Source organism: Macrotis lagotis, chromosome X, assembly GCF_037893015.1.
Source record: "Macrotis lagotis isolate mMagLag1 chromosome X, bilby.v1.9.chrom.fasta, whole genome shotgun sequence".
Classification (NCBI taxonomy): Eukaryota; Metazoa; Chordata; class Mammalia; order Peramelemorphia; family Peramelidae; genus Macrotis; species Macrotis lagotis.
In genome coordinates, this window is record NC_133666.1 from 95,767,331 (window position 1) to 95,793,706 (window position 26,376).

At 33.4% G+C, this 26,376-nt stretch overlaps 1 protein-coding gene across 5 annotated transcripts in view; it reads right to left on the reverse strand.

The window, feature by feature from the left end:
- Positions 1-660: 660 nt before the first annotated feature.
- The window catches only part of PTBP3 (polypyrimidine tract binding protein 3), a 138,088-nt gene continuing 112,372 nt past the window's right edge, over positions 661-26,376 (reverse strand). For all 5 annotated transcript variants that reach the window (XM_074200151.1, XM_074200152.1, XM_074200150.1 and 2 more), the window contains 8 exons: positions 23,051-23,228; positions 17,047-17,124; positions 14,603-14,742; positions 13,933-13,966; positions 13,292-13,384; positions 9,859-10,075; positions 7,028-7,105; positions 661-6,868 (listed from right to left, as the gene is read on the reverse strand). In XM_074200151.1, coding sequence (XP_074056252.1) covers positions 6,736-6,868; positions 7,028-7,105; positions 9,859-10,075; positions 13,292-13,384; positions 13,933-13,966; positions 14,603-14,742; positions 17,047-17,124; positions 23,051-23,228 — 951 coding nt within the window. In that variant the 3' untranslated portion in view covers positions 661-6,735. The remainder of the gene's footprint in view (positions 6,869-7,027; positions 7,106-9,858; positions 10,076-13,291; positions 13,385-13,932; positions 13,967-14,602; positions 14,743-17,046; positions 17,125-23,050; positions 23,229-26,376) is intronic.

Genomic DNA, 26,376 nt, shown 5'->3' on the forward strand with positions numbered 1-26,376 from the left:
ACCTACTTAACATTCTTAATTAGGTTTAAAAAGATGTCAAAAAACAGTATCATAAGGGCAGTTAATTCCACAGGAACATTACATATTGGAGATTTATAAAATCATTAAGATCTGTTCTAATATAGTAATGATATGAAACATGTTGAAGAGATTAATATTGTGTGGAATATGATTGTGTTGTGTAGGTTTAAACAGAGGTTAAATATGAAGATAGAAACAATATAGGAAATGGCAAAGCAAGACTGGTAAATTTCTGGCACCTACAATAAAGATAATTGTTCCATAAACAGTTGTGGAGTTAAAATAATATTTTTGATTTGTAGGATTATTCTATTTCAAATATATCACTCATGCTCTCTCTACTCTCTAAAGAATATAAAAGGCTTTAGTTTTAGATAGCTATTAAGAAAAAATGAAAGACATCATTGAGAGTTACACTCAGACAAGGGGGAAACCCAAAGCAACAGACAAGAACGCAGGAAATTTTAAGAGAGTACAGATGTCATGACATTTATTAAAAGGCATGCTATAACACTAAAGTTGTTAGGAAAAGAGTCAAGTCTAGATAATTGAGTAATAATAATCAGCAAATACACAAACTTAGAAGAAATGGAATATACTGTAGTATACAGAAGCTTGAATTAACCATGCACTACGCAGTTAGAAAATAGGTTTCTTTAATATTTTATCTTCTCTTTGCATTTATAACATAAGTCATTTCAACAGACATGGAATCCTTTTTTCCTCCAATGCCACAAACTGCTTTACAAATGAAAGCTGGTACTGTTGCTTATCAAAATATACAAGACAATTGATGTTTTTATATAAAACCACTTTATACTTTAACTTGTTCCCAAAAACCTTTTTTTTTGCCAGGTAAAAAAATGTTGTTACAAATATTTACAGCATTTTCTTGTGTTAGATGAACATTCTTACAAACTGAAAAAAGGGAATTATATGAACAGACCACGTAAAACACGATAGAATGTCAGAGGTTCCTAGCTGTGCTATTTTTTTCTTTAATACAGTACTGAAAATTATCCATTATCCCTTGCCTTTAACCCAAATTATTCTGTTCACATTTAAACTCCCATTTTTCACTAAGTGGTCCATTCACCAAATAGAAAGTACAAAGAAAAGGCCACTTTGCATTGGGTCTTCTTTCAGAAAGGAGCTTGGGAGAGAGTGGGAAAGTTTAACAGAATGTCTTAGTAAAACCAGAACAATCAGTCTTTGGTCAGAGCAATGAGGTGACATTCCAATGCAAGAAATTGCTTGGTCAACAATCTTTATGATTTGTGCTGCTATGGATCTAGGATCAATCTTTGAAGGATTGAGTAACAATGTTAAAAAACAAAAACAACAAACAGAAGCGTGGAATGTGATTAAAATGATACTATGAAAGTAGCTATTTAAATATTCACTAATATCACAAACAATGCAGAAATCCGAGAACTTTTAAAAAAAAGTTTACAGTGCTGATCTAAGCTTATCTGAAAGAAGCTTCTGATCATAACTAGTATTTCTAAAGATAATGGACCAAGCCATTATTCCACTAAGGCCATATGCCCCAAATTAGAAAAGATACCATGACCACTACAAAGATTTGAAGCAGCTCTATTATTCCTGGATTCCTGCATAATGCTATACAATGAATATTACAATGGTAAAGGCAAAGGAGTAACTGAGACTTATTTAAATAGTCACAATTCTTTTCATGTATGGATAGTCAGTGAGCCAACCTAAAAAAAAAACTATAGTACACCATTTACGGAAAATGATTCTACTTAAGTGCGAAATGGGGGATGGGGGTGGGAGGGAGGAGGAGGGCAATTAAGATTACTGAAGGCACATAAACTTTGGTCCTGGTTTTGTTTTGTTTTTTCCCTCTACAAAAACCCCTACATCAAATAGTATATTTTCAATTTTTTTCTTCAAACAATTCATAACTCCTAATATGCTAGAAATTTCTGCTGTGAAAAAAAAATTACAAAGAGTCTTGTATAATACAAACATATTCTAAAAGACAGTAGAGTTAAATTTTGCTTAAAGGAAAACCTCTGTGCAATCTGAATTATATTTCAGCACAACAGTAAAACTTTGAAGTCTGGCAGTTTTGTTCTAGGTAACAGATCAAGACAAAGGAAAAGGCAAACAAAAATGTTTAAGCAAAGCTATATGCTCACATCTTGGTTTTAAAGATAGCAGTACACAGAAGGGATTTCAGGAGATGTAAAGTTTGGCAAACATTTTAAGTGTGACTTTTAGGGAAAAGTTAATATTCTTGGCCCTTTTATCTTTTGGTCAAATTGAGAATAATGAGATGACAAACTTAACAAATGTATAAAAGCAAAACTGTTACTATAAAGTAACTAGCACACTCTTCTTAAAAGACATAGGTATTCTGAGTTTGTCTGCAAGATAATGTGTAAAAAGCAGGACATTGATGGCTCTTTCTCATCTTTAAAATACAGAGAGGCTCAAAGACTCCAATCACATATAATTATTGCACACAAAATGAAGCTAATGTAAAGACACTCATGAGCGAATCAACACAGAAAAGTTATATTAAAACTACAAAAGATTCCTTTGACATTCAATTTCCAATTTCAATTTTTAAAGCAATAAAAACATTTAGTCAAAGCAGAAACACCCAGAGTAAAATAATTATTTCAATCATGGTAAGTCTTTTAGCTGGCTTTACATAGTTTTCCTTTAATCCATTTATATGCAAAAGATATCTAAAATGCTAAGGGAAAATAGAATTGTAATATCCATTTTCATTTTTCAAGTCTCTACTGAAATCCTATTCCAATGCCTCATCAAGACCTCGAGGTGATCTTGGATTTTGCAGGATATGTAGTAAAACAAAAATTCTGGATCTAAACACCAAGTTGAGGAGGTTTCAAGGAAACACTTATGGTCTGTGGTATAGCTACCACTTGAAATCTAGTCAGATTGGTCCCCTCAATAGAAGGTTGGTCATCAAGTGTTTCTTTTTCTTTTTCTGTTGGGGAGTGGAAGGATAAGAGAGGGAAACAATGCCAACTCCTCTTCTAAGGCACAGGTCTTAACATTTATGACCTGCATCACTGGAGGGAAAACTCACCCTTATGAAATCATGGATCTTTTAAATATTTCATGAGCATTATTCTCCAAGTACCATTTCTAAGAAAAATAACGATCTATAAGATTATTTTCATTCTTACTTAAATTTAAGGTAATGCTAAACTGTTATATGAAATAATAATATTGAGCCTATTTAATTTTTCCACCTGAATTCATTACAAAATTCATGCATTTAAAAGACACTTATTCTAAATGGAGTCAAGTTCTATACAAAGAAATGGCAAAAAAAAATTTTTTATACTTACTGACATGCATTGGAGTAACCTGACATGATTTCATTGCTACAGGGACCTCTGAGTGAGGAAATTCCCTTTAACAAATGTAGACTGGGAATAACTCAACAATTTATAGTCTTAGAGAGCTGCTCCAACTAAAAGAAAAAGCCCAAATTTCTTCAAATAACATATCTTTAGTCTCTTGGTCATTTGTAAATTTGAAAAAGTTATCAATACCCAACATTTTATTGAGTTTCATAATGGTGCTATCAGATCATTTTGTTCTTCTCTAACAAGCTATTAGTAGGGGAAAATAATCATTAGAATTTTTTTGATCTGTATTTTTTTTAAATTTAACAAGTGAATTAATTTAATCCCCTAAGAAATCAAGAACATGTATTTCAGTCTAATTTATAATAATTAAGAGTTCCATTTTAAATGTACTGCTATTTTTGAAATCCGCATCTGCACTTCATCTAAACACCAAGAGACTTCCAAAAGTGATATAGTAGTCTTTTAAAATAAAGTACATAAACTTCAAAAATTAACACTACAGATCAACAGCAAAAATCAAAAAAATGCTTAGAAGATAGAGAATAAATGCATGCCAAAATTATAAAAGCACACAGATCTTGATTTTCCACCACCAGATTTTTTCAAAACCTGTGCCAACACATAAACTGTAGACCTCTGTAATTCAAACAAGCCCAAAAATGGATAACATCCATATAATTTGGACTAATTTTAGACACAAATCAAATTTTTTCAAACACCCTACTTTTTTTACAAGAATATGTCTTTTCCAAATCTTAATTTAGATTAATTTTCTGTCAATAAATTAAAATGTTATGTGCATATGTATATACAATATCAGAATAGCGTATGTATGAATATATATATATATATATATATATATATATATATACACACACACATACACACACACACACACGCACGCACACACACACATATATACATAAAGTCCCTGATAAGGATTCAAATGTTCTCTCAGATTTAAAGACCTGCTTCATAATTACATTCAACTCCATTATGATCTGCCATCTTCTGTCACTATTCCTTTGCCATTTTGACTATCTTATGAGAATAAGTTTCATAAGTCATATGGTATTTTCTAATCAAAAAAGGAATACAAAGTATTCCAACTCATAAATGTCATGGAATAAAGAAGCTCTTTAAGCATCTTAACTAAGTAATATATGGATTAAAAAAAAAACCCACACAAAGTTCTAGTTTATTACCTGAAAATTAGTTTCTTTTCTAACACTTATTAGGTGACACAAAAAAAATCTGTAACTGCAAGAAAACACACCAGATCACATGAATTATGGCTGCCTACTAAAGCAATGCTAAAATAGTCCATTTCATGATAATTTTATGCTCCTTCATACTCTACCAGCTTATCATTAATTACTAAAAAAAACCTGTTTCTGCTTGACTATCACAATTTTTTCAATCTCTGAATTGTATTAGACAGACTACTACGAGAAATTTGATCTAGCTTTTTCTCACAAGATCATCACTGTGTTAAAGTTATTGACTGGTTTTATGGCAAGGAAACATGTTGAATAAATAACTGAGATGAATCACAAGTACTGAGACTTAAAATATCTATTCTTAAACCTGAAATAGGTAAAAAGGGTGGACAAAAATGACTTCTTAAAACTGAAAAATGCTTTTTAAAAACCTGATGAAGCATCAAAGTATTAGTAACCAAAAGTTGCTTAATAAAAAGAAACAAATGTCACATTACATAATTACTGAAGCAACATTATTAAAATACAATCTTACATTCAAAAAAAAAAAAAAAGACAGAGAAGTCACCCCCCCCAGCCCCTTTCCAAGCCAATCTTCCCTTATGTGGGCATTTAATAATGAAGCCATATTAGCAAAAGAAATGCAAGTTCTCTCTTTAGTACTGAGAAAAAAAAATAAACAAGGAATCCTGAGACAAATTCTGATGGGTATACACAAGATCCATAAATTGGGACCATGCTTTATAGTAAGTGGCAGTAATGCTACCAGATAAAATTTGAAGAGGCCTACAGGGTATGCATGGAGTTATTTACCAATCCCCACAACCCCTCCCACTCCCACCCCATTTCTGCACCAAAGCACCAAAAATTTGAATTCAGACTACTACTTATTGAAAACCATTTTTAAAATCACAATGAAAATATTTTAAATCCTAAGATTAAAAGAAAAAAAAGAATCTCTCTTACCAAGCCCACAATACATTTTCAAGATACTTTAGATAAAACTCTAAACTATTGTATCATTATAAGCACATAATAAGGCACGTAATAAGAAATTAAGTAAATACACAGTAATTTTGATTTAAGTATTAGATTATAGTGGTACAAAAAACCCTTGAGGTTTAATTTTTTTTAAAAGAAGACCTTACCAAAAATAACTTTTAAAAAATCTGTCAAACCATATGATAGACCTGAATATTTTCCTTAAGACTGTAAACTTTTTTTATTATCTGAAAACAAATGTAAAAAAGTAGTTTTTAATCAGGACAATTTTTCCTTTTAATTTTTCCATAAGCATACTACACATCATTTCATTGGAAAAATGTCATTGTGAATTCAGATAAAACATGATTTCTACTCAATAAAAGCATTAATTAATCCTATAAACAGGTCTTGGTTCTATCTCATTCCAACTTGATTAGGAAGAGTTAGGCACTGCCTTTCTCCAAAAATCTTACTTTCATAATAATTAAAATTAAAAACATAAGAATGATTCAGACAAGTCCAATGAATGAGAGAAAAGATTCATTGTTTTTCATTTGGAATTTATGCTTATAAATTTACTTTAAGACATCAGAGTCCTTTAATTTGCCTTTGAATTCATTACCATGTGTCACAAAATAGTGATCAGGAAATGCTATTAATTCATGAATTAAAATCTCTCTGCATAGGAGTCACACTTGAGACAAACATATGAATTTTTGCTTACACAAAGTGATTTAAAGTACTGATGTTTAAATAATTCAAACCATTAAGGAATTTGGAAATGTTGTGTAAGCTTGATTTGGACTAAAAACTAAAAGGCTGTTCCCTGAAAAAAAGAATTTAACACAGGGCACCTGATTGAAAAAATATTCATTTTTATAGAATATTTCCAGAGAAACTCTGGTACGGAGAAATAATAATAAACCTTTTACCACATACTGACAGAAAACAATGGAAAAAAGGTAATCCCTTGAATCTTTGCTGTGTATGAATACACTCAAACATCAAACTCTGCAAGAGTTTAATTCAATATTTTGTAAAAGAAGCAGAATTCATCTTAAGCTGTTTCAGTCTATGTCTGAAGGTTTTACTGAAATTGTGGTCCAGTCTTAAAAGGAAAGTTCACAGAAAAGTCAAATTGTTGATTTTGAGAAGGAGACTCTGAGGTGGTGGTTTTCTCCAAGATCATGATTATGCAGCTCAATAAGTGCCTGAATTGCTTCCTCTACAGATCCCAACTGGATGAGTGCCATTTTGCGATCTTTCCTGGGAAAGACAACACATATGCTTCAGGAAATGTAAATCTCTTAAGGTATAAATACAATTCTAATTTTCTATTCAAAATTATAAGGTGTACACACATACCCCCCCCCCCCCCGAAAAGACCTAAAATTATTGCTAAGTTCCTATGAGCAAAGAACTTACTGGAAAAATTTGAAGGCTTTCACTGTACATCCAGCATCCGTAAATAGATTCTTCAGGTCATCAACCATAACTGAAGGTCTAAGAAAACAGAAAAAATCATAACTGCTTCATTCGTGACCTCAAATAAACTATAATAACTCATGGTCAAAACAAAATAATTACTGTGTGTGTGTGTGTGTGTGTGTATAGAGAGGATATATTTCCTTTGAAGCCTGTTTTTTTTAATTCTACTTTTCTGATACTCCAACATATACACAATAATCATGAATGTTTTCCACAGCTAATCAAATTTCATCATAACACTAATTAAGGGTTGTTGATCTTATAAGAATCATTGCTCCCATTTTATAGATGATTTAGGTTCAAGATCTTCTTTCTACTTGCTGGTATATACATGCTTCTGCTCATCTCAATACTTAATAAGGTTAATGGTATCCTTACTTCAGGCTTCTGCCCTATCTTTAACCACTAGATTCAACATGGTCTCTGGCTTCTTCATTGTTCATTCAACTGGACTTTCAGTATCCTTCCTGCTGACAAATAAACTTATCTTTCTTTAGGAATTCTTTTTTCTCTAGAATTCTAATGACTGCCTTTTCTATCTTTTTTCCCCTTTTAAATGTGTAAATGTTCGAAACTTTCATCTTTTTCCCCCCTAAACTTCTTTTGCTATGCTCAGCTACAGGGATCACATTGTAGAATTTTAATGTTCAATGCTATAGAAATTACTTTCAAATACATCATTTTTTTCCTAAAGTTTCTCCTCCAGTTGCCTTTATTTCAAATGTAATATCTTACTACTAATTCCATATTCAAAGATATTTTTAAAAAATTAACCTGTTTTCCCCAAATGACTCTCCCTTCCTGACTTTCACATCTTTGGTAATGGTACTATTCTTTTTACTGTCTTTCAAGCTCAAAATCTCAGAACTGCAAATTACTTTTCTCTTTATTAATTCTGTAAAATATTCTTGTCTTCAACATCTCTTACTGATGTTTCCTCTTTATTCCTACTTCTCGATGCCCTATTACAAGTGATGGCATCTTAGATAAGGTTTAATGAATTCATTTTCCTGAGGATAATGGTCTGTGTCTAGTTGTCTTCTATGATAATCCTTCCTGCCTAGCAGTGCTTGAGCAATTTTGCTAAAAATAATCCACAGTTTTCACTGATATGTTCACACCATCACTTCCTTAATCATTAACAAAGAATGGTTTTAGCAGCCTTATTATGTCACAATGCAGATTCATCTTGATGTTTAGATTTTTCCACAATATGGCCTCTTCTGACCTGTCCAATTATATCTTCCAGTAACTGGTCAACATTAATAAATACTACAATCTCAAGATTAAACCCTTAAAGATCATGTTCATTTTTACACTTATACTTTTGCTCAATTTGTATTGCTACATTAGTCTGCCTTCATCTTGTCAAAATTCTATTCATCCTTCAAAATCAAGCTAAGAACTAGTTCTTCTTTACATAAGTTTATTTTTTTGGTTTTTTGGTAACCAACATTATGCTACATTTTATATGTATTAATTGTGTTTCTCAAATCAATTTTTCTGAAAGCAGTTACTGAGTCAAATACTTATTTTGACTATTGCCACAGGATAAGGCAGATGTCCCTAAATAATAGCTTTCATTAGTAATACATTAACTTCTGCAAAATGCTTTATGTAGTCTCTATCTCATTTGATCCCTACAATACATAAAGTATTATTGGCCTCATTTTACAGATGAGGAAACAGGTTGATGTAACCTGCCCAGGGTCACAAAACTATTAAGTGTCTGAGGCAAAACTCAAACTCGGATCTTTGTAAATCCAAGTCTGATGTTCTTTTAAATGCCCCCTAATTACTCTATTTGCCTATCAGAAAAGTAGAATTAAAAAAAAAACAAGTTTCAAAGGGAATATATCCTCAAGATAGATTTTTCATATGATAAAAATCAGAGTATCAGAGTCAATTCAACAAAGTAGTAAAAAAAATTGGAAAATCATGCATACTTTGTATTGCACTGCAGAAACTACTAAAATAAGATTTAATTCTATTAAAAATAAAGCATACTTAAATTTTTTTAAGGTAATAAGTTATTTTTATGAGAAAAAAATCACTACAAATTACTAAGAAATAGAACATCTTATTCATGTTACCAAGGACCTGCTATATACAAAACAAAAAATTCAGTTACACTAGCTTATTAAGGGGAAGAGAAATTCCAAGGTCAATTTAGCTCAAATCTAATTTCTAAATTTTCTAAATTCAAATTATCTTCAGGTGAAAGGGTTCATTTTAATATTTCAAAATCAAATATAGTTGAATAAAATTAAAGAAGAATAAATTTAGAATGTGTTTTGAAAAGAGACTTCAGGTATGAATGGAACTGAAAGCATACACTGCCCAACCTTATCTAAAGAGTGGAAGCATATGAAACAGTTTCTATGCTAATTAAGCTAGTTGATGGTAACAGCTAGATTTTGACAGATACTGGGGGGGGGGGGGGCTTATTTGCTCAGTGACAGTTTTATTTCACTTAAATAATCTGGCTAAAAAACATTTCTGTCTTTAAGGAGTTATTTAACCAGGTACTTCAGGATTCTGTAATTATCCAATCATTTAGCAAAGAAATTAAACAAATTTAAAAACTTAAAAAAAATCAAACTACAAACTTTTTTTATTATGGAAACAATATTTTAAAGATACTATTTAATGTACCATAAGAAATTAAAGACTGTAAATGCAATTTCACAATTTATGAACTCTCTTCAGCTACATTTAAAACCAGTATTTCATAAATAAACTAAGTAAACAATCAATTAGTTACATACGGGATGTTTGAGAGATGCAGGGTGGCAGATGGAGGGTAGATATTCTGGAAGTTCTTAGACCCAGGCTTCTTAAAACGATGTAAAGGACTATTACTAAAATCCTTAGTCAAACCTTGATCTTCTTGGCCCTCACGAGGAAGCTGGACTGACTGATGTTTGGACAGAGTAGCACGAAGCACCTTTCCATAAAGTCTCTGTCCACTCAGGTGGTTCATGGCTAGCAATGAGGGAGGAAAATATCAAATTCGGGTATGAGAAAAATTTGAAGTTATATTCTGTCAAAACTGATAAAGATTCTTTATCTTAAACTCTAGCTTAGTCCTCCAAACTTGTCAGTGAGGGTTAAGGGTTTATACGGCAGAATGAAGATGTGGCAAAATGCATACACTGATCTTAAAAGCATTAAAAAAGCTATTTCAAAATGAAGTATAGACTCAAAGAAACACTGAGTCTATAATAAATATAAAACATTAAATAAGTAAACAAACAAAAATAAATACAAAATATAAAGATAAAGGTCATCTAATTCAATTTCTTGATGAATGAAATTTCCTCCTAAAATTATTCCATTCACACTCTTTGAAAACTTCCACAATGAAGAGAAATTGCTTTTCAAAGCAATTCATTACATTTTAAGGTAGCTAACTAATTATTAGGGGAGACGAAATGCTGGATTTGGAGTCAAAAAACCTGGGACTTAATTCTGCTATGACAATTCACAACTCTCTGGGTCTCATTTAACTTCAGAAGAAATATAATGATTCTCTGTATAATAACTTATGCACTATTTCAAGATGCTTTACCCTATCACCATTCCCACCTGAGTCAAATTCCTAAGTCTTCTCTAAGAGAGGTTAAATCTCTCCTATTCCATCAGAAACTATCCAAGTCTACTGACTTGGATATATAATTCTCATTTACTTCTAGGAGGAGACATCAACTCTATTCCTTCCAGTGAAGTTGTAACCTCCAGCACCATGTCATCTATTTCTGGCTTTGGAGTTCCATTTTCTCTTATGTGTTATCTCCATAATTAGACTGAGAGCTTCTGTGAACAGGGACCACCATGTCTGTTGTATTGAGATCCCCACGTCTAGCACATATTAAACTTATAATGCTTTTTCATCCACAATTCCATGCTAGCTCCAGATGTGGACTGATCAGGATAGTACAAGGGATTAACTTCTCCATTAGAATTCTACCCAATCAACATTAAATTTTACCAAAAACAATGTCAATATTAAAACCATAGAAAGACACAGTTGTCTTTTTAGCACTACTGTACTTACTATAAACTGAATTAATCTGTCTCACATCTATTTATCATTTAGGGCTTTGTCTGAGGAATGATGATTTTTTTAAATTCATAGAATTATTTCATTACATAGAATTTAACAGAATAACTAAAGGCAACTACTTTAACAACTGTTTGTTATTAATAAAAATTCCACCTTTTAGTGGCAAGGTAAAAAGTCAAAAAAATTAGTTTTCTAACCTACTATTTTCATGAAAGAAATTTCTTCCATGGTAATATTCAGATAAAGAGCTCTGCAATTTATAGTCTGTTATACTACTAAGCAAAGGTTTTATGAGCAACATTCTTTTTTAACCAAAAACAAATACTCTCATGTATCACAGGTTTTTGCTCTCAAAAACCATGCTTTTATAAACAAAAATTATGAATAATTTAGGTGAAGAGCTCACTATCTGAATGCTAGAATGGAAGAAAATCTTTTCATAAAACAAAACCAATAGATTGAAAGACTGATCTATATAATCCTACCACTGCAGGGCAACTAGATGGTGAAGTGGGTAAGAGCAACAGTTCTCAAGTTTGGAGGAGGTGAATTCAAATCTGGACTCAGACACTTGAAACTAGCAGTGTGACCCTGGGCAAGTCACTTAACCCTCACATCCAGGGCCATCTCCAGTCATCCTGATTCTGGGACCCAGAAGGTTCTGAAGGAAAAAAATGAGGCTGGTGACTTAGCACAGCACTCCTTCACTTAAATCCAATTCATGTGATTGTTGTGGCATCACCTCCCTCATGTCATGATCTTTTTTGAAAATGAAGGACAGGGGCGGGCGGCTAGGTGGCGCAGTGGATAAAGCACTGGCCCTGGAGTCAGGAGTACCTGGGTTCAAATCCAGTCTCAGACACTTAATAATTACCTAGCTGTGTGGCCTTGTTAAGCCACTTAACCCCATTTGCCTTGCAAAAAAGAAAAAAAAAGAAAGAAAAGGAAGGACAACATTGTTATTACCAAAAAGAGAATTATCAATTAAATTATACTAAACAAATTCTGCTAAATAGAAGCAACAAAATGTTTATACAATTTTAAAAAGAAAAATATTTTATGGATCTTAATTTACTTAAAAAAATCATCACTCTGTCAAAACCTTAAAAATCAACAGACAATTTATATGGAGATAAATTCATTCAGATTTTAACAAGTACAATAGTGCTTAAGCAAAGAACGGTATACAGAATATGGGAAAAGAGAGCTCAAGTGGTATACCCTGGAAAAGCCACATCTATACAGTATCATGCATAATTCTGGTTGCTTTATTTTAGAAAAGACATTGAGAAGCTAAAGAGCAATCAGAAGAGTTACTGGGTCTAGAGACCTAGACATAGCTTGCAAACTTACAGTCTGCAAAACTTCTGAGTGATACTGGAACCTGATCAAAAACTGGAAAATGTTTAACAAAATAAATACATCAATATCCAATATGCATCTATTTCTCCTTGAGTTTGACATCAGAAGCCACAAAAGACCATACAATATCAGGAACAGCTAAAGGAAATGGAAATATGCAGTTTGTAGAAGACTTAACAGGGTCTTGATAGCTATCTTTATGTGATAGCTACCTATAAACCATCTGATGGGCTGGTAGGTAGAATAGTGTTTAACACTTTCCCCAACTAGTTCCAAAGACTAGAGCCAGAAGAAAAAAAAGGTAGAAGCTACAAAGACATGTCACTGAGCTGAATGCAAGAGAAAATAATTCTCACACCTCCCCCATATGCTCCAAGGTGATATGGGTTGCTTGACTTCATTAGCTCTCCTTATTTTTTAAAAATTTTATTTAAGGCAATGGGGTTAAGTGACTTGCTGAAGGTCACACAGCTAGGTAATTAAGTGTCTGAGGCTGGATTTGAACTTAGGTCCTCCTGACTGCTGGGCCAGTGCTCTATCCACTGTGCCACCTAGCTGGCCCCATCAGCACTTTTCTCAGTGCTGTGGAAGGAAGAGATCCCTATAGGATACAAGTAAAAATAAGATGGCTTCTAAATTCCCTATATACAGATTATGTCACCAACTAAGATTTATTTAAAACAAAACCAAAAAGCAAAATGTTATGCTATTAGTTTATGCAATGAAACCAGCTCCACAATACATATAAATTAACATAATCCATTTTTTAATACCTAATTGAGCTTGATTTGCATCTGCCATCTGAACCAAAGCATTTTCTTTCTTATTAAACATAATCTTCACACGCTGTACATCACCATACACCCCTGTGGAAATTTTAAAAGCATTTTCTTTTTTTAGTACATAATGATCTTAACTTTAATTTCTTTAGATAAGCATATTTAAATAATTTAAATTTATCTAATTGTCCAATTATAACTAAATTTTAGAATGTTATCCACTTCACTTCTATTTCCAAGAAACTCAAAACTTTAAATACAATTAAACACTACTATATACTAGACAATAAAATACAACTAATAGAAAGTTATAAAATAGAAGAAAGATTCTATACAATGGCTAAATAAAATAATAATAATTAATCCTATTATTTTATAAACCATCCTTCAACTAACAATAGCCATCCTACTACTTCTACTATAAGAATTCCCCTCCATGTTAAATATATTTTCAACAATTCTGTCATATGGTTGGAAATTAAAACAAATGAAAGCTTATTTTAATACTGAAAGCTAAATGATAGCATAATTAACATAAGAGAAGTTCAGTTTTTCAGACAAGTAAACAATGAACCCAAGCCAAAATTTTCTCTATTTTAAGCTTTATTATTTAAAGTAATAAAAAATAATCTTACCAAACAGGATAAAAAGTCCATGTGGTGTGATAGCCTAATTTAAAAAAAAAGCACAAACTTTACTTTTCCCCTCAAATGTAAATGCCTAAAAAAAAGAGGTTATCAAAAAGCTGTCAAAACTTATATGTGAATGTGTTTAATTAAAACAAACCAGCAAAATAACTGAAGTATTCTCCAAAATTCTTTATCCTTACCTAAGTCACTATTGTTAGTGACAAATTTTTTAAAAAGGTCATTATTACAAGAAAGAAATTTTTTTCTTTAAACAAGTTTCCAATTTTTGAATCAATGCAACATGCCTCTATGATACTGCACAACAAAATCATTTTATAAAACCTCAATTGCATTCAAATTTTAAGTCAAGCCAAAGACTACTGCAAAAAGTACTGCGCCTAAATGAAGTCCCACCCTGATGCCTTACTGCAGTCTAGAGGTGGTCCTTAGATCATTAGAACATGAACCTCTGACAAGTTCTACCATGGTATAGGTTTTGACTCAAAACAAAAAACCAGAATAAGTTTAAAACCAGACTTTAAGTTTAAAAAAACAAACCAAAAACCCTTAAAATCCTGGCTTATTTTAAAAATAAAAAATATTTAAAGAGTATATTTATATATATAAAAGTTATCACACTTCTTGAATTTTTTACATATACTGCTTTTCAACTCACATCAGGGTTGAGATTGCTGACAAGCAGAACACAATTTCCTGGTACACCAGGAACACCAGGAATTGCCATCCTTCCAGTGACAGCGGAGGTTGTGATGGTTAAAGGACCAAGAGCTCCGGGAACAGTTGGAACTGAAAGCCCTTCACAAAAATATCAGATATATTTAATTTTTCTAGTTATCAGGAGCATTGAAACTTTTAAAGAATTTATATATTTAAAAAACTCCTAACACCATAATAAAGTCTTAACAATATCATCACTTATTGACTTTTTTTCTTGATAGCTCTACCTGAGGGTCAAGTCTTATAGTTAACCACCCTGAGGAAACATTTCAGTATACAGGTCTCTAATCTGAAGGAACTAACAAACTCCTCAATGGAACAGATATGTTCAAGAAAAAAGTATAATACAAGGTAGAATGTGATAAAAGACATAGAAGAAGAGATCTTTAAAAGTACTCTAAAAAAATCAAAGGGGGAAGAAATCACTTTCAGATTTTGCCCTAGGTGGGTGTGTTGGTATATAAATAAGTTTTATAAAGCAGAGAACCTTCTCTGAGGATGGTGGCACCTTAACTGGCTCTTCAAGTAAAAAAAGATTTCAACAGATGGAGATGAAAAGGGGATGTGTTCCAAGAATGGGACTAGTAGAAGAATAATCTCAAAAAGTAAGTTTATTTTCTTCCCGATGAGACAATTAACTGTCTCAGAGTAAGAATCACTGAATATCCAGGAAAAGGATATAAAAAGACATTATTCCCAGCATTTTCTGAAATATTTACTTAAGCAAATTTATCTAAAAAGAAAAATTTTGCACTTATTTTTATTCTATCATTAATTTTCATCAACCTTTTCTCAGGATAAAAGTTATCCAGTCTCTTTCTTAAAATTTGGTAAAAAGAGGATTGTTTGCCTCAATAATAAGCTTAAATTTTTCCAATCCTGGAATTCCAACACTAGAATTTTGTTCCATTTTTTTTTGCCTTGATATTCACAATGTGAAAAGATTCATTTATTAACCTACACCCAAAATGCTTTCATCTCAAAACTTCATTTAATAAGCTATTAATTCCCCAATATATAAATTCTAGATTCTCAAGTACAATTTTACTTAAACCAACCACCAATTACAAAGAAGCCATACAACACCGTATTTTTATAAGACAAGTATGCTTAATATAATCACAAAATAAAAATTCAGCCTCTTTCCTAGAAAAGTCTGAATCCCAAAAGCCAAAACTCTCATACACAAAAGGAAAAAGCATGAAAGATTACTATACTAAGTAACTGTAACACTGACAAGGAAATGAAGGGTTACAGGAAGGTAGTGGAATATTTCAGCAACTCCTGTGTGAAATGATTTAAAGATTATACCTTTCGATAGAGTCTAGTGATAGGAATAACCTTGGCCTTGGACACACCTTGGAAAGATTCTATTTAGCTCTTTAAAGAAAAAGCAAACAGCACAATAAGTTTAGAGTTGCCACAATGTTAGAAAAGGGTTGGAATACCATACACTTCAACAAGATTAGAGATCATCAATCCTCACCATACAAGCATCCATGATTTTCCAACAATCAACCATTACAGTCATTTTTAGATTTTTAAAAAAAAATTTTTTAGGATTTTTTTTTTTTGGCAAGGCAATGGGGTTAAGTGGTTTGCCCAAGGCCACACAACACAGCTAGGTAATTATTAAGTGTCTGAGGCCAGATTTGAACTCAGGTACTCCTGACTCCAGGCCTGGTGCTCTATCCACTGCACCACCTAGCCACCCCCAACTTTATTACATTCATTTTTAAGTACATCTTTTATTTTAATATGTAATAACTGGAAAAGATAAAAAAGGGTCTTTAATCAAGAAATTTCTCACAAAATGATAATCACTAGATAAAAAATGTTCCCTTAGAAACATATGACAAGGGGCAGCTAGTGGCAGAGTAGATAGAGCACTGGCCCTGGAGTCAGGAGGATCTGGGTTCAAATTTGGCCTCAGACACTTAATAACAATTATCTAGCTGTGTGACCTGGGGCAAGTCACTTAACCCCATTGCCTTACAAAACCAAAAAAAAAAAAAAAAAACCCAGCCCAACTTATAACTAACATTCGTACATTTCTTTCCACATACACGGACAGAAATGATTTTCTTATGTTATCATTCAAATAGTGATGTCTATTACACTAATGTTAATGGAGACTAAAACTTTTAAGACTGTTGTAGTCAATCCTCAATTACCTGTGCTAAACTGATCTTTTCCTAAAACTGACATCAGCTCCTATCACTTGGAATCTGGAAACTGCAAGAAGACAAAAATGCTGCAGGGCTTTAGTATCAAGGATGAGTAGTGTGAATACAATGATTATAAGCAGCAAATGTGAATATACAGTAAGATTAACTATAGTATAGCTTTCTTTATATTATATGAATCCAAGGAGAAACTTACCTGTAGCTTGAGGAAATCCAATGGCTGGGGCAAATCCAGCAGCCCCTGCATATGGTGAGGAAATTATACCAGGTGCACCTAGTATTAGAAAACAACAAAATCAAATATAATACCTTCCACAAAGCAGGCAGCAGAAATATTACAAAGCAATTACAATCAAACTACTCTGTCATTTTTGTTAGACATCAACATATGAACCCAATTCATGAAGAACTTGCTCAAATAGGTAAAGCCTCTGAGGAGCCAACCAACATTGTGTGATTCAAGGCAGGGAGTCACTACCTCTAATTCAGTTAAATTTTGTGTTAAAAAAAAAAAAGGACTAATGAGCTAGGTTAGAAATCTATCATCATTTATTGAACCTTCATGTATGGTAATACAAAGCATTAAGTGGCTGGGGAAGGAACCCAACTCTAAAAAGTTTTAAATTGATTGAGGCTAGTACATAAGAGAAAACACAATAGAAGGTGATGGATGGATGGATAGATTCTAAATGCCAAAGTAGAGGTATAGTCCAGATGTTTTAAGAGCTAAAAGAGAGGGAGAACTGATGGCTAGAGAAGGCTTAATAAAGGATATAAAGACAAAAATGGGGAAAAGAGCAGGAGCAACAGAGAAGAAGCACCATGAAACGATGGCAGCTACACTCAAAGATCTATTTTACTGCAATTAGGTCTCTTTTTTAAAGTACAATTATTGTTGTTCAGTTGCTTTTAGTTGTGTCCAACTCTTCTTGGGGTTTTCTTGGCAGATACTGATGCAGTTTGACATTACCTTCTTCAGTTCATGCTACAGATGAGGAAACTGAGGGTAAACAAGGTGCAGTGATTTGCCCAGGGTCACATAGCTAATAAATATCTGAGGTCAAATTTGAACTCAGGTCTAGGCCTGGCAACTATATTCACTTCACCTGTTCTGTAGTTTGAGGTTTATTCCCAAATTCATCTCTAAAAAATAAAAAAGATACTTCAAATGACTTTATCTTACCAAAGTCTCTTTATTGGAACTCTTAAACCTAAAGAAAGGCACTGTGATTTTGTTGAACAAGGGGGGAAAAAACTCTTAATTCTTCCTATCAAATATAAAGAATTTATTCATGGTTTTTAAAAGTGCAAGACAACTAAGTACAGTAGATAACAATCATGTCATATTTAAAAAAACAATCAAGGTTCCTAATCCCACCTGTGAATCTTTCCTCCAGAGTACCTACCACCATAAAATTAATAACTGAATCTGACATGTCAAAGTTGATATATATGGATGACAAACCTTAGAATTTTGAAAATCATTATAATTATTTTAATGCAAAATAGAAATGAGAAATGTCTAGATTAAAAAAGTATTGCTAAATGGCAGAAGGAAGCCACTCAGCACTTTCTTTTTAGCACAAACGTTTTTATGCTACTTAACATACATCCTAGCCAGAAACCCCTTCTGGGACAGAAATGACTAAAAATTATGCTATTATTTAAGAAGATTGTTAAATATACAGAAAATATATTTCTCACTAATTAAGGAGCCTTAAATAATTAATTCTCCAAATGGAAGTTACTTTGGCTATTTAAGAGATTTATAACACAGCAAAAATTTCAGTTTAAGTAGGAAGCAGACTTCATAGAATATAGTGATAAAATTAGTCCAAATATTAATAATAAATACATGACCTTTAAATATTTAGCATTTAAAGTGCTTTCACACATATGCCTGTACTTTAATCTCCAAAGAACAGAGTTCAGAGTCCTGTTACAACTACAGAAGCATTTCAATCAAGTCCCTACTATTTGTTAGGTACTGTACTATGCTCGAGGGACAAAGAATCAAACAATTCCTACTCACAGGGACCGACATGTTTAGGTTTTAAACACCTGGGAATACCTGATCCGTATAATCTGGCTTCTGATCCCTTACTTTTACCATTATCCAAATTTTCTTGGAAATGGAAATGAACCATGAAAATACTTTCTAGACAAATTTCATTTTCTCATATCCTTCTATATCCCTTGGGTTTCAATTCCCATTATTCTTACTGATGAAACTTTCCAAGGAAAAGATACAAGAAGGAATTTTCCTGTAGGTGTATTGCCAGTATGAATGCAAATCCAGGACCTGTGCAACTAAATGCCTACAAGTAGGTTATTCCGCTCCATAAAAATGAAGCAAATAAATTTTGACAAAAGAGGGCACATGATAGGAATGGCCTTAAGAGATAGAAAGTGGGTTCAGTCTCACTTCTGACACCAATGAGCTATGGGCTCATGTACAGTGAATGTTTGAGGCAACTCCTGAATTGTGTTTATAGTGAGTTTCCATGCTGGAAGTGACAAAATGATAAAAACAAATATCTAGACTAAAATTTTAGTACACATGATTCAAATATAACTGTCTACTTAAGAAACAGGAAACAACATTCAATTCCAGGAAAGAATAATCCATTCTAGAAGGTTGCCACTAAGGAAACAGCATTATGAAAAAGTGGTGTATAAATTTTAGATGCTATATAAATAAGTTGATTTTTATGTAGTTAGCATATATTTGCATTTATTAGCTATATTTATGCTGTATATGTACTTGCTATTTCCTTCATTTGAACACATCCTCTGACCTTGAATCCAGTTCCTAGTATAGAGATGGACATATAATAAGCACTTAAAAAAACTTGTTGACTGACTTCTGAGGAACCACCTCACATATATCAGACTAATTTAACAAAAAAAGAAAATGACAAATATTGGAGGAAATGTGGGAAAACTAGCAAACATCTGGGGGGGGGGGGGCACCTAGTTCTACAAAAATATTTAGAGCAGCTTTTTTTGTGGTGGCCGGGAATTGAAAACTGAAGGGATGTCCATCAATTGGGTAATGACTAAACTATCTATGGTATATGAATATGATAGAATATTCTTGTGCTGTACAAAACAAGTAGGATGACTTCAGAGAAACCTAAAAAGGCTTAGATGAACTGATGTAAAATGAAATGAAAAGAACCAGGAGAATGTAGTCCACAGTAACAGGAATATTATATGACAAAGAGAGGGAGAACTGAATGACTTACTCAGCAATACAATGATCCAAGTCTAAGAATAAAATATACTCCGGAAAAAAAAATGTCAGTCTTAATACAGACTGAAACATGCTATTTTTCACTTTTTTTCTTTTTTTATTTGAAATCTTCTTGTATAAAACAACTAACACATGCACGACTGCATGTATATAACCTATAACTGACTGCTTAGGGATGGGGGAGAAGTTGAAGGGAGGGAAAGAATCATCAACTCAAAACTTTAAAAAAATTTTTTTAAATTATTTTAACATGTAATTGGGGGAAAATAAAATTAAAAATTGCTTATTAAAGCTTGCAACAAATAAAAAAATATTATGAACAAAAAATTCTTATTGTTAATACTTCAATGAATCTAGGATCACAGATATGATTGATAGAGATACCACCAGAGTGAAGAGCAGGTTCTTAATACTCATCTACTCAATGATTATCTATCTCTGTCTCTTTCATGAATTTACTATCTCCATATATAGTTTAATTCTAGTAAGCACAATGCACTTATAGTTACTACACACTGTGTAGGAGTAAAATGAAAATCTATTTCTGAATTTGAAAATCTTATAATCTATGTCATTTCATCATTATAAAAGTCCTGTAAAGAAAGTGCTAAAGTTATCCTAATTTTACAGATAAGGAAATATTCTTGGAGAGATTAAATGACTTATTCATTGTCACAAAAGTATTAAATGTCAGAAGTGGGACTCAGCACAAATCTCTATTACCTCAAAGCTGGGCAATTAATTAAACCTCAAAAATAATTATCTGTATAGTGCTATGCTTTTGAGAGAGACATGTATCATTGTGGACTAGTAAGGGGTCATTTGAACAACAAAAAAAAAAATCTACACCTTAGAATTAATGTAATACAGTGAAATGAGCATAGGACAGGTTCAGAGTGAAAAATCTGGATTCATCTCTAATCTGCCACATACTGTGTGACCTTGCACAAATCCACTGCACCTCTGAACTCTGAACTACACATCTCTAAAAATGAGAGCATTAGACCAAAGGAGTTCTAAAATTCCTTCCAAATCCAAAATTTTGTGATTATAAATTATGTTTTTTAAAAGCCCTTAACTAAGGAAATGAAAGAATTTTATAATTCAAATTGTCTGATCAAGTCAAAAGCTTCAAGTCTATTAAAATAGCGAAATCATCAATAAAAATGCCATATGCTTAAGAATGTCCCACAGGAAGGGACAGAGATAATAAAAACCATGTCCCAAACCTGCTACACATCTATACACAATGTCGTATTTAGCAGATATGCTAGCAATGGCAATGGTTTTATGATCTTTTAATGTTGCTAGAATACATCTGGTGACCAAAACATCATTTTTAATAAATGTTTGCTTACAATCCCACTAGTCTAAAGTCACAATCAAAATCTTAAGACAACTAACCATGAATAAAAATGAAAGAAATCTTTTAACTGAAAAATGATGAACACTAGAACACTGATACACTGAAAAAGCAACACAGAATCTTCCTACACTAAAAAAACACCACAAATTCCTTTGTCTTTAGGAACACAAATAAGTAGCCAAAAAAACTATCACCACAGTTGAAGCTTCAAATTGCACATTTTCCCAAAGAGATGGTATGATGTCATGAGACAATATGGCCCCAGAAAAATGGAAATTGAGTCACCAGAAAGGCAATAGATAGGTGTCCAGAGTTTCTGAACAAGTTGCAATATATTAGAATTATAAAAGCAATATAAAACACAGAATGTTATCACAGAAATAAGAGTGGAAAAGATTATGGTCAGGACAATAAAGCGTGATAGTGCTCCACTGTGCTGTCCTCACATCAAGAATCACCTAAGGAAGGTGTCAAATATACTGGACAGATCCTTTGTGGGAAACTTGAACAATTATGATTCAATAAAGATAGGCAGGCAATAAGGATTGGGATCTGCAATAGTATAAAAGTATTTTCCAATTTAGAAGCTATTAAACAAATCAAGCTACATAGAAAAAGGATTCATAATTTGGAAAACTTAGGTTCTGCACTTTAACATGTGATACTGGACTCATTTCATGTATTTTATTTGGACCTCATAAATTTCAACACGATCCTTAAAGGTTTCATCTAGCTATAATAGTCAATGATTGTGCTTTTAAAAAATATATAATTCAAAAAAATAAGAATATTTAAGGCTCATCTATGGTTATCAAAGTGCAACTCTTTGATCCTCATTACTATAACCAAGCCAATCTGCACTAACTCAACAGCTCTTAGCCATACTGTCATGTACCAAGAAAAGTCAAGTATTAATTGAATAGATAAATTATGCAATAGATAAAATGTAGGAATCATAAAAAATTAACATATACCCCCCCACACACACACACAAACAAAATTCTACCACAATGGTTAAAACCTTAGACATCATATGCCTGTGACTGAAGAAGCAATGGCTCATGAATTCAGGAAACATGAATCTTATTTACTGATTTTCAATTCTATTTTCTATTACCATTTGTTACAGATGAATTTACTGACAAATGCAATCCATATATTATGTCAAAAATGTTTTCAAATAAAATAAGAATTTTAACAATTTGGTAAGCAAAATGCTTCACCAGTGCTAGATTTTAGTTTAAATGAAAGCCTTCTACTTCAAGATGTTACCTGAAAAAAAAAAAATCAAAGATTATTTAGCAGGGTAATTAAATAACTTCATCAGAAATATCAAATCCAGAAATCAGCACGAGGACAACAAGGGCTATAAATACTTTAATATGGTTCTTCCCCTATTTGTAGATATCTTAATAAATCCTGTTTGATTAATATGAAAAAAAATTTCAGGTATACATTTTCATTAAGTGTCAACTGTCAAAAATATTACCTGACACATTTCTCATCTAATACATAGAAAACTATCATTCTAGTATCACGGCAAGCAACGTGCTTGTGATTCAGCAAAGAGTTACTTACCAAAAGCAGCAGCCATAGTAGGTTCAAGAGATGATGGCTGGCCATCACCAGAAGGAAGGTCAATGCGAGTGAAATCTCTGCTTTTGTCATTATTGTACTTCACATTAAGGCTGGTTAACTTGGAGAAGTCAATACGTAGAGTACAGCATGCATTATAGATATTCTGGCCATCCAGAGCCTAAAGGATTTGAAGAAAGGTATTGATTTTTTAAGTAGTTATTACAAAATTAGCATGTCAAAGTGTCAAAATGTATACTGCATTTACTTTCTGTGAGGTACCATTGAACTATTGTGAGGCTCACCCCTTCTCCACCCCCAAAACATAACAGGTCCTCTCCTTTCTCAAAAGGAAATAGTGGGTAGTGTACAGAATTCCAGTCCTGCTGTTCCTTAGAATAATTAGCAGTATCTATCTGAAACCATCAACAAGCATTATATTCAATGGGGAGAGGCTAGAGGCATTCCCAATAAGAACAGGGGTGAAACAAGGGTGCCCATTATCACCACTACTATTCAATATTGTATTAGAAATGTTAGCTTCAGCAATTAGAGAAGAAAAAGAAATTGAAGGAATTAGAATTGGGAAGGAAGAGACAAAACTCTCACTCTTTGCAGATGACATGATGGTCTACCTAGAGAATCCCAAGAAATCATCCAAACAACTACTGGAAACAAATAGCAATTTTAGCAAAGTTGTAGGATATAAAATAAACAAATTCCTCATAAATCCTCAACTTTTCTATATATGTCTAGCAAGATACAGCAGGAAGAGCTAGAAAGAGAAATCCCATTCAAAGTAACTTCAGATAATATAAAATACCTGGGGAGCCTATCTGCCAAGGCACACTCAGAAACTTTTTAAAAACAATTATAAAACACTTCTCACACAGAATTCCAGTCTTGGAGTGAGAAGTTATGTTCAAATCCTAGTATCCCAAAACTGTACAACCCTGCAAGTCACTTAACTTTTCTCATCTTTAAAAAAAAGGGGGAGGGTTGGGGCAGCTAGGTGGCGCAGTAGATAGAGCACTTGCCTTGGGGTTCAAATCTGGCCTCAGACACTTAATAATTACCTAGCTGTGTGGCCTTGGGCAAGCCACTTAACCTCATTTGCCTTGCAAAAAAAAAACTTAAAAAAAGGAAAAAGGGTGGGGTTTAAACTAAATGATCTTTTAAGGTCCCTTTCAACTCCCAAATATATTATTCTATAAATCTCCACTGGACATTTCATCTTTAATTCCAATGACGTTCATTGAATAAAGTTCAAATTAAATTATTTTGCCACAGAATCTTGTTCTGAAGAGTCTTTAAAATGCTTTGGATAATGGAGAAATCTCAGAATGTAAGAACAGACTACTTCTCCTGTAGTTTAGCTTAAGGTCATAGGACCCCTGCAAATACAGCTACATACTACTTGAATTAGCTGTTAACAGGAAGAATAACTTGCTAAAGAAATGCTAATTAAGATTGTGAGTTAAAAGAGGCCCTAGAAAATGCAACCAAGTGACAAGAGAAGAGAGCCTACGAGGTCTGGAGTTGGGAAAACCCACCTAACCTGGCTTCAGCTTAGCCTGAGTTTCAAGACATTTATTTGCAGTGCAACATCTTAGCAAGTCATTTACCCTCTCTACCTACCTCAGTTACAGCAACACTCACTTTGTAACATGTTTAACACATAAGAGATGCTTAATAAATGTTAACTTCATCCTTTCTTTTTTTTTTAGAGAAAATGTAAAGTAAACTCTTGAGGCCATTAGATATTAAATAGCAGAGCTGGATTTCAAATCCAAGCTTTCTCATTTCAAATTAAGCACTCTTTCGATTACATAATATGCTAATTCCTAACTAAGGAGATTATACTTCAAGACTTTTTGGGGAAGGATATGATGCAATTACAAAGTAAAAAGTCATTAATGCTAATTAATTTTTAATTTGTGATATACCTATAACTTAGATGCTACCAGATCATTTCTAGTAGGTAACATTCTGATATAAAATTACTTTAAAAATATGCTAAGAACAGGGGCAGCTAGGTAGCGCAGTGGATAGAGCACTGGCCCTAGAGTTAGGAGAACCTCAATTCAAATCCAGTCTCAGACACTTAATAATAATCTAGCTGTGTGGCCTTGGCCAAGCCACTTAACCCCACAGCCTTGCAAAAAACCTAAAAAAAATTTTTTTAAAAAAGAAAATGTGCTAAGAATAAAGCAGGTATACCACCCACTATGCCTATTTTACAAAGTTAAATGAGTTTTAAAAAATTGCCCAGCACAAATGAGATGTAAAGCACTGCCTACTTTAATATCTATAAACGAATATTTACAACCATCTTACTCCAGATCCTCTTATTTAAGCATAAGTTGGGGGGGCAGAGCCAAGATGGAGACATGAAGGGATCCAGTCTTAGGTGCTCTTTGATAAAAACTCATAAGCTAAGGATTCTAACTAAACTTTTGAGAGACAGAACCCACAAAGGGACCCAGTGAGGCAGTTCTCCTACTCAAGGTAACCTGGAAAAGAGCAGAAAGGCTCTGCTACGTGGGGTCCGAGGGGTGGCCCACCAGAGGGGTGGCACCCCAGAGCGAAAGAACTTCAGCCTCCCAGAGGCAGCCCCAGGGCGCTGGAAGCCGTGGCTCACAGCAGCGGGGGAGTCTCCTGAGCTGCACCCCAGGGAGCACCGGGCACAAAGTGGGGGAACAGCGGGGGGACCTCTGCCAGAGTGAACACATGAAGCCCAGCCCGCATGTCACACAGAGAGCAGCATAGTCTTTCAGCAGCCCAGACCAGGATACAGAAGCAGGCGGGGCCCATAAGGAGCCCCCAGGGCATGAGCCCATTGAACCTAGGGAGGGGAGTGAAGAGAAAGACTGCAGAGCTCTGTCCTCTGCCTCTGGAACAGGACCTCTGGGGCTCTGACCACATTCAGATTCTGATCACAGTCTTAGCCCCCCCCCCCCCCACCTCAGCCCCGTGGCAGAGGGAGGTGCCTATGGTCATTCACAGACCAGGAGGGAGGACAGAGCCTCACACACTGAGACCCTTGTGGGAGTGTCACAAAAGCTCAGGAAGCACCCCAAAAAACAGGCTTAGGCTAGGAAAATGAGCAAGCAAAGAAACAAGAGGAAGACCATTGAGAAATATTTTGCAAATGAGCCCAAGAAAGATCAAAATACTCAGTCTGAAGATGAGGAAGCACAAGCTCCTGCATCTAAAGACTCCAAGAAAAACAGAAATTGGGCCCAGTCAATGACAGAGCTCAAAAAAGACTTTGAAAATCAAATGAGGGAGTTGGAAGAAAAACTGGGAAAAGAAAGGAGAAAGATGCA